The sequence below is a fragment of the Ranitomeya imitator genome, chromosome 5 (genome assembly GCF_032444005.1).
Source record: "Ranitomeya imitator isolate aRanImi1 chromosome 5, aRanImi1.pri, whole genome shotgun sequence".
NCBI classification, from domain to species: Eukaryota; Metazoa; Chordata; class Amphibia; order Anura; family Dendrobatidae; genus Ranitomeya; species Ranitomeya imitator.
In genome coordinates this window covers 351,715,546-351,725,932 of record NC_091286.1, presented here as the reverse complement: position 1 = coordinate 351,725,932, position 10,387 = coordinate 351,715,546, and the positions used below count along the sequence as shown (strand labels likewise).

Sequence of the window (10,387 nt, the reverse complement as noted above, 5' to 3'; positions counted from 1 at the left end):
CTGATCGCTAGTGCTATGCACAGAACTCCTACAGCACTGCTATGTATAAAGAAAATCATGATCACCTAAGAGCGCCAACTACAGGCTGGCTTTCACGGGAGTATCGTAATGACAGGCACAGGGGTCATCAGCAGATTCCTATCTGTCATGGCAACCCATTATCTGCCATCATCTGCTGGGAAAGGTGTGGGCTTGATGTGCAAGCTCGGATCAAAGGCAGGGACATGACATGATTTACATGTACGTCATCAGTCATGAAGGCAGTGATTCACTGCTGATGTCTTCATGCCCATACTAAGCTACAGTGGCTGAAAGCGGACAGCTTCATGACCATACCAGACCTTTACTAAGTGACTCAGAGGTGACATCTTCATGCTCATTTTGAGTCCCTACTCAGTGATTCACAGGTGACATCTTCATGACCATACTTCACTCATATCTAGAGACTAACAGGTAGCATCTTCATGACCATACTGAGATCCTATGCAGTGAGTCACAGGTGACATCTTCGTACCCATACTGGACCCCTACTCAGTGGCTCACAGGTGAAATCTTCATTCCCCTCCTGAACTCCTAGTCAGCGACTCACAGGTGGTGTCTTCAGGCCCATAATAAGTCTCTAATCAGTGATGCATTGGTGTCGTTTTCATGCCCATACAACTCACAACTTCATGACCGTACTAAGGCCCTAATTAGTGACTCAGGGGTCATATCTTAGTGCTCATACTCATACATACATAAGCCTCTACTCAGGGATTCACAGGTGACATCTTAATGACCATACTGAGCATACTCAGTGACTCATTAGTAACAATTTCATGTCGATACTAAGACCTAACCTAGTGACTCGCAGCTGACATATTGCACATTTTGGGCCCTTACTCATACTTCGCTCACACTCTACTAACAGGTGGCACCTTCATGACCATATCGAGCGCCTCCTCAGTAACTCACAGGTAACATCTTCATGCAAATACTGTGCTCCTACTGAATGATTCACAGGTGGAGTCTACATGGCTTTACTGAGCCCCTACTCAGTGATTTAAAGGTGACAACTTTATGCCCTACCTAGGGCCTTACAGGTGACTTTTTATACCCATCCTGAGCCCGCACTCATAGGTGATGTCTTCATGACCATACTGAGCCCTTCCCCACTGTCTCACAAATGACAATGTCATACCCATACTGAATCCCTACTTAGTGACTCAAGATGATGCCTTCATTACCATAGTGGGCCCCGACTTATGGGTGACATTTTCATATAGTTACATATTCGGGTTGAAAACATACTGTCCATCAAGTTCAACCTTTCTCCACCAGTTATGCCGACAACTGCTCACTCATAAACAGGATAGGTTTCTGATTGCTGCAGGTCCTGCAACTAGGACCACCACCAATCACAAGAAAGGAGGTCTTAAATCCCTGTTTGACTGGCACGGTAGTCGTCACGTGCCTTAGGCTACTTTCACACTTGCGTCATTTGGCCTCTATCGCAATGCGTCGTTTTGGGAAAAAAACGCATCCTGCAAATGTGCCCGCAGGATGCGTTTTTTCCCCATAGACTTGTATTGCCGACGGATCGCGATGTATGGCCATGTCGCGTCCGTCATGCACTGGATGCGTTGTGTTTTGGCGGACCGTCGTCATGAAAAAACGTTCAAGGGAACATTTTTGTACGTCGCATCCTGCACTTTGGAATGCGCATGCCGGGCGGAGATCTCTAGCTCCTCCCCGGGACTTTAGAATGGGCAGCGGACGCGTTGAAAAACTGCATCCGTTGCCCACGTTGTGCTGAATTTTAACAACGTCCGTCGGTACATCACGCCAACGCTTAGCGGCGGCCGCGTACCGACGGAAGTGTGAAAGAAGCCTCAAGTCTATGGGACTAATGAAGCCATTCACTATACTCGAGTCTCTCCGCCGGTCCCAGACAATGAATGTAGTGACAGTGAGTATACAATCACCAGTCAAATAAGGGACACAAGAACCTTGTCCTCGTGGTTGGTGGGGGAGGCAGTGGTCGGACCCCGGCAATCAGAAACTACTCCCTTAGCCTGTGAACAGGTAGTAAGATGTAATTATGGGCCAATAATCGGAGACTTTGGCGATTGCTATTTCAGGATCGCCCTTTGAAATGTTATTGAATCGTCTATGCGTGCAGGCAGCATGCGCATACGGGAGGCCATGGCGGCACATGGTGTACACTGGAGGGTAAGAGCAAAGCCCTCAGAGATCATAGATTGTTCAGTCACATTCCCATAGCCTGAAGAATCCCATGAAGTGTGATTCTGCGTGGTCTCTGGAGCCATTATGAATGGTTGCCACACTTAAAGAAATGTGGCTACTGCTAGCAATTATGAGGGACTAGCATAAGGCACACTATGGCTGCCATTTATAGCAGTTGTGCAATACAAGGTTTCCTATCCCTCAGCGCCAGCACAGTCTCACAAGCCTCAGCATGGACGCGGTGAGGACAGAAGAAGACACCATTCGCTTCATACTCTGGTCACGTGACAGGGACCTTGGCTCCCCCTCCCGTGTTTACGCCGCCGGGCGACACGTCACTAGACGCGAGCGTGCGGCGCTCTTGTTTCCATAGTGACAGTGAAGCAATGGCTGCTCCGTTGCCGGTATCACGGCTTTTCGAGTCTCTGCAGCCGGGAGATATGTCGCCTCTGGCTCCAGAGGAGACAGAGAACAAGCCGGGTATTGTGGTTGGGCACAAAGGAGGGCGCGAAGTGCAAGTGACGGGCACCGCTGAGCTAAGCGCAGCCCCGGACAGGGCCCGGGTGTGTGTACGGGTGTCCAGCAGCAAAGGGGCCGCTGCGGAGGCGAAGAGCAGCGTCGGTAAACGGCTGGAGTATATTGAGCAGACCCTGCGCCAGAGAGGGGTCACGGTGAGAGACGTTTATGTACGGAGGCCTGAACTAGAGGGCGTAATGGTACCTCTATACATGGCGGGCAGCGTTACACCCCGTGTACCCCTATATATGGCGGACAGCGTTACACCCCGTGTACCCCTATATATGGCGGACAGCGTTACACCCCGTGTACCCCTATATATGGCGGGCAGCGTTACACCCCGTGTACCCCTATATATGGCGGGCAGCGTTACACCCCGTGTACCTCTATACATGGCGGGCAGCGTTACACCCCGTGTACCCCTATATATGGCGGACAGCGTTACACCCCGTGTACCCCTATATATGGCGGACAGCGTTACACCCCGTGTACCCCTATATATGGCGGGCAGCGTTACACCCCGTGTACCCCTATATATGGCGGACAGCTTTACACCCCGTGTACCCCTATATATGGCGGACAGCTTTACACCCCGTGTACCCCTATACATGGCGGGCAGCGTTACACCCCGTGTACCTCTATATATGGCGGGCAGCGTTACACCCCGTGTACCTCTATATATGGCGGGCAGCGTTACACCCCGTGTACCCCTATATATGGCGGACAGCTTTACACCCCGTGTACCCCTATATATGGCGGACAGCTTTACACCCCGTGTACCCCTATACATGGCGGGCAGCGTTACACCCCGTGTACCTCTATATATGGCGGGCAGCGTTACACCCCGTGTACCTCTATATATGGCGGGCAGCGTTACACCCCGTGTACCCCTATATATGGCGGACAGCTTTACACCCCGTGTACCTCTATACATGGCGGGCAGCATTACACCCCGTGTACCCCTATATATGGCGGACAGCGTTACACCCCGTGTACCTCTATATATGGCGGACAGCGTTACACCCCGTGTACCCCTATATATGGCGGGCAGCGTTACACCCCGTGTACCCCTATATATGGCGGACAGCGTTACACCCCGTGTACCCCTATACATGGCGGGCAGCGTTACACCCCGTGTACCTCTATATATGGCGGGCAGCGTTACACCCCGTGTACCTCTATATATGGCGGGCAGCGTTACACCCCGTGTACCCCTATATATGGCGGACAGCTTTACACCCCGTGTACCTCTATACATGGCGGGCAGCATTACACCCCGTGTACCCCTATATATGGCGGACAGCGTTACACCCCGTGTACCTCTATATATGGCGGACAGCGTTACACCCCGTGTACCCCTATATATGGCGGGCAGCGTTACACCCCGTGTACCCCTATATATGGCGGACAGCTTTACACCCCGTGTACCCCTATATATGGCGGACAGCTTTACACCCCGTGTACCCCTATACATGGCGGGCAGCGTTACACCCCGTGTACCTCTATATATGGCGGGCAGCGTTACACCCCGTGTACCTCTATATATGGCGGGCAGCGTTACACCCCGTGTACCCCTATATATGGCGGACAGCTTTACACCCCGTGTACCCCTATATATGGCGGACAGCTTTACACCCCGTGTACCCCTATACATGGCGGGCAGCGTTACACCCCGTGTACCTCTATATATGGCGGGCAGCGTTACACCCCGTGTACCTCTATATATGGCGGGCAGCGTTACACCCCGTGTACCCCTATATATGGCGGACAGCTTTACACCCCGTGTACCTCTATACATGGCGGGCAGCATTACACCCCGTGTACCCCTATATATGGCGGACAGCGTTACACCCCGTGTACCTCTATACATGGCGGGCAGCGTTACACCCCGTGTACCCCTATATATGGCGGGCAGCGTTACACCCCGTGTACCCCTATATATGGCGGACAGCGTTACACCCCGTGTACCTCTATACATGGCGGGCAGCGTTACACCCCGTGTACCCCTATATATGGCGGGCAGCGTTACACCCCGTGTACCCCTATATATGGCGGGCAGCGTTACACCCCGTGTACCCCTATATATGGCGGGCAGCGTTACACCCCGTGTACCCCTATATATGGCGGGCAGCGTTACACCCCGTGTACCCCTATATATGGCGGACAGCTTTACACCCCGTGTACCCCTATATATGGCGGACAGCTTTACACCCCGTGTACCCCTATACATGGCGGGCAGCGTTACACCCCGTGTACCTCTATATATGGCGGGCAGCGTTACACCCCGTGTACCTCTATATATGGCGGGCAGCGTTACACCCCGTGTACCCCTATATATGGCGGACAGCTTTACACCCCGTGTACCCCTATATATGGCGGACAGCTTTACACCCCGTGTACCCCTATACATGGCGGGCAGCGTTACACCCCGTGTACCTCTATATATGGCGGGCAGCGTTACACCCCGTGTACCTCTATATATGGCGGGCAGCGTTACACCCCGTGTACCCCTATATATGGCGGACAGCTTTACACCCCGTGTACCTCTATACATGGCGGGCAGCATTACACCCCGTGTACCCCTATATATGGCGGACAGCGTTACACCCCGTGTACCTCTATACATGGCGGGCAGCGTTACACCCCGTGTACCCCTATATATGGCGGGCAGCGTTACACCCCGTGTACCCCTATATATGGCGGACAGCGTTACACCCCGTGTACCTCTATACATGGCGGGCAGCGTTACACCCCGTGTACCCCTATATATGGCGGGCAGCGTTACACCCCGTGTACCCCTATATATGGCGGGCAGCGTTACACCCCGTGTACCCCTATATATGGCGGGCAGCGTTACACCCCGTGTACCCCTATATATGGCGGGCAGCGTTACACCCCGTGTACCCCTATATATGGCGGACAGCTTTACACCCCGTGTAGCCCTATATATGGCGGACAGCGTTACACCCCGTGTACCTCTATATATGGCGGGCAGCGTTACACCCCGTGTACCCCTATATATGGCGGACAGCTTTACACCCCGTGTACCTCTATACATGGCGGGCAGCATTACACCCCGTGTACCCCTATATATGGCGGACAGCGTTACACCCCGTGTACCTCTATATATGGCGGACAGCGTTACACCCCGTGTACCCCTATATATGGCGGGCAGCGTTACACCCCGTGTACCCCTATATATGGCGGACAGCGTTACACCCCGTGTACCCCTATACATGGCGGGCAGCGTTACACCCCGTGTACCTCTATATATGGCGGGCAGCGTTACACCCCGTGTACCTCTATATATGGCGGGCAGCGTTACACCCCGTGTACCCCTATATATGGCGGACAGCTTTACACCCCGTGTACCTCTATACATGGCGGGCAGCATTACACCCCGTGTACCCCTATATATGGCGGACAGCGTTACACCCCGTGTACCTCTATATATGGCGGACAGCGTTACACCCCGTGTACCCCTATATATGGCGGGCAGCGTTACACCCCGTGTACCCCTATATATGGCGGACAGCTTTACACCCCGTGTACCCCTATATATGGCGGACAGCTTTACACCCCGTGTACCCCTATACATGGCGGGCAGCGTTACACCCCGTGTACCTCTATATATGGCGGGCAGCGTTACACCCCGTGTACCTCTATATATGGCGGGCAGCGTTACACCCCGTGTACCCCTATATATGGCGGACAGCTTTACACCCCGTGTACCCCTATATATGGCGGACAGCTTTACACCCCGTGTACCCCTATACATGGCGGGCAGCGTTACACCCCGTGTACCTCTATATATGGCGGGCAGCGTTACACCCCGTGTACCTCTATATATGGCGGGCAGCGTTACACCCCGTGTACCCCTATATATGGCGGACAGCTTTACACCCCGTGTACCTCTATACATGGCGGGCAGCATTACACCCCGTGTACCCCTATATATGGCGGACAGCGTTACACCCCGTGTACCTCTATACATGGCGGGCAGCGTTACACCCCGTGTACCCCTATATATGGCGGGCAGCGTTACACCCCGTGTACCCCTATATATGGCGGACAGCGTTACACCCCGTGTACCTCTATACATGGCGGGCAGCGTTACACCCCGTGTACCCCTATATATGGCGGGCAGCGTTACACCCCGTGTACCCCTATATATGGCGGGCAGCGTTACACCCCGTGTACCCCTATATATGGCGGGCAGCGTTACACCCCGTGTACCCCTATATATGGCGGACAGCTTTACACCCCGTGTAGCCCTATATATGGCGGACAGCGTTACACCCCGTGTACCTCTATATATGGCGGGCAGCGTTACACCCCGTGTACCCCTATATATGGCGGGCAGCGTTACACCCCGTGTACCCCTATATATGGCGGACAGCGTTACACCCCGTGTACCTCTATACATGGCGGGCAGCGTTACACCCCGTGTACCCCTATATATGGCGGGCAGCGTTACACCCCGTGTACCCCTATATATGGCGGGCAGCGTTACACCCCGTGTACCCCTATATATGGCGGGCAGCGTTACACCCCGTGTACCCCTATATATGGCGGACAGCTTTACACCCCGTGTAGCCCTATATATGGCGGACAGCGTTACACCCCGTGTACCTCTATATATGGCGGGCAGCGTTACACCCCGTGTACCCCTATATATGGCGGGCAGCGTTACACCCCGTGTACCCCTATATATGGCGGGCAGCGTTACACCCCGTGTAGCCCTATATATGGCGGGCAGCGTTACACCCCGTGTAACCCTATATATGGCGGGCAGCGTTACACCCCGTGTAGCCCTATATATGGCGGGCAGCGTTACACCCCGTGTAACCCTATATATGGCGGGCAGCGTTACACCCCGTGTAGCCCTATATATGGCGGGCAGCGTTACACCCCGTGTAACCCTATATATGGCGGGCAGCTTTACACCCCGTGTACCCCTATATATGGCGGGCAGCGTTACACCCCGTGTACCCCTATATATGGCGGGCAGCGTTACACCCCGTGTACCCCTATATATGGCGGGCAGCGTTACACCCCGTGTACCCCTATATATGGCGGACAGCTTTACACCCCGTGTACCCCCTATATATGGCGGGCAGCGTTACACCCCGTGTACCTCTATATATGGCGGGCAGCATTACACCCCGTGTACCTCTATATATGGAGGGCAGCATTACACCCCGTGTAGCCCTATATATGGCGGGCAGCATTACACCCCGTGTACCTCTATATATGGCGGGCAGCATTACACCCCGTGTACCTCCATATATGGCGGGCAGCATTACACCCCGTGTACCTCTATATATGGCGGGCAGCATTACACCCCGTGTACCTCTATATATGGCGGGCAGCATTACACCCCGTGTACCTCTATATATGGCGGGCAGCATTACACCCCGTGTACCTCTATATATGGCGGGGAGCATTACACCCCGTGTACCTCTATGGCGGGCAGCATTACACCCCCTGTACCCCTATGTATGGCAAGTAGCATTACACCCCGTGTATTCCTATATATGGCGGGCAGCATTACACCCCCTGTACCCCTATATATGGCAAGTAGCATTACACCCCGTGTATCCCTATATATGGCGGGCAGCATTACACCCCGTGTACCTCTATATATGGCGGGCAGCGTTACTCCCCGTGTACCTCTATATATGGCTGGCAGCGTTACACCCCGTGTACCCCTATATATGGCGGGCAGCATTACACCCCGCGTACCTCTATATATGGCGGGCAGCATTACACCCCGTGTACCTATGGCAAGTAGCATTACACCCCGTGTACCTCTATATATGGCGGGCAGCATTACACCCCGTGTACCTCTATATATGGTGGGCAGCATTACACCCCGTGTACCTCTATATATGGCGGGCAGCATTACACCCCGTGTACTGTACCCCTATATATAGCAGGCAGCATTACACCCCGTGTACCCTATATATGGCAGGCAGCATTACACCCCGTGTACTCCTATATATGGCGGGCAGCATTACACCCCGTGTACTCCTATACATAGCGGGCAGCATTACGCCCCGTGTACCCTAAATATGGCGGGCAGCATTACACCCCGTGTACCCTATGTAACGGGGTCTACCAAGCTGGGGTACCTCTTTCAGTACCACCCCGTGTTTCAGGAGGTCCACTCTGCTTTGGCTGGAGTCTGAGTGAAGGACGCTGGCTGGAATTGCTTGGTTACATAGGCGCATATAAAAGATCACTGCTTCTCCATGTATTTCCAGTCTGACAAAAACTTTACTCACAGGATACAGAATATATCACACAGATACAGAGGGCAGGCCAATAGAAAAGCGGCAGGCCAGACATACATTACAATAGCCGGAGCCTGCCGATATTTACTGTGGGAATTACAAAGGTGGGGGAGGACAAAAGGGGAATTTCGTGTCCCCTCTGCCCAGGGCGCAGCCTGTGGGCTGATGCATTAGGGACATGCATCTCACATGGAACCTATTATACATACATATAACTGCACAACATATTCTGGGTGCTGAGTGGTTCCGTAACACTTAAAACCCTATATATGGCAGGCAGCATTACACCCCGTGGACCCCTATATATGGCGGGCAGCATTACACGCCGTGTACCCTTATATATGGCTGACAGCATTACACCCCGTGTATCCCTATACAATGGGTATGGAAAATATTCAGACCCCTTTAAAATTTTCACTCTTTGTTTCATTGCAGCCATTTGGTAAATTCAAAAAAGTTCTTTTTTTCACATTAATGTACACTCTGCACCCCATCTTGACTGAAAGAAAAGGAAACGTAGAATTTTTGCAAATCTAATAAAAAAAGAAAAACTGAAATATCACATGGTCATAAGTATTCAGACCCTTTGCTCAGACACTCATATTTAAGTCACATGTGATCTTGTGATCTTCCTTGAGATGGTTCTACTCCTTCATTGGAGTCCAGCTGTGTTTAATTAAACTGATAGGACTTGATTTGGAAAGGCACACACCTGTCTATATAAGACCTCACAGTGCATGTAAGACCAAATGAGAATCATGAGGTCAAAGGAACTGGCCAAGGAGCTCAGAGACAGAATTGTGGCAAGCCTCATCTGGCCAAGGTTGCAAAAGAATTTTTGCAGTACGCAAGGCTCCTAAGAGCACAGTTGCCTCTATAATCCTTAAATGGAAGAAGTTTGGGACCACCAGAAATCTTCCTAGACCTGGTCGTCCAGCCAAACTGAGCAATCGTTGGAGAACAGCCTTGGTGAGAGAGGTAAAGAAGAACCCCAAAATTAGTGATGAGCGAGTATACGTGTTGCTCGGGTGGTCTCCGAGTATTTGTTAGTGCTCGGAGATTTAGTTTTTGTACATGCAGCTGCATGATTTACGGCTGCTAGACAGGCTGAATACATGTGAGGAATGATTGTTTGTTAGGGAATCCACACATGTATTCAGCCTGTCTAGCAGCCGTAAATCATGCAGCTTCTGTCGACAAAAACTAAATCTCCAAGCACTAACAAATACTCAGAGACCACCCGAGCGTGCTCAGGGAGACCCGTGCAACAATGCTATTCGCTCATCACTACCCAAGATCACTGTGGTTGAGCTCCAGCGATGCAGTAGGAAGATGGGAGAAAGTTCCAC

The 10,387-nt window shown here is 52.3% G+C and overlaps 1 protein-coding gene across 1 annotated transcript in view; it reads left to right on the top strand.

Moving 5' to 3' along the window:
• Positions 1–2,590: 2,590 nt before the first annotated feature.
• IRAK1BP1 (interleukin 1 receptor associated kinase 1 binding protein 1) overlaps positions 2,591–10,387 on the top strand; it is a 58,370-nt gene continuing 50,573 nt past the window's right edge. Inside the window, exon 1 of the mRNA XM_069726466.1 lies at positions 2,591–2,897. Within this exon, the coding sequence (XP_069582567.1) occupies positions 2,613–2,897 (285 nt within the window). The 5' untranslated portion in view covers positions 2,591–2,612. The remainder of the gene's footprint in view (positions 2,898–10,387) is intronic.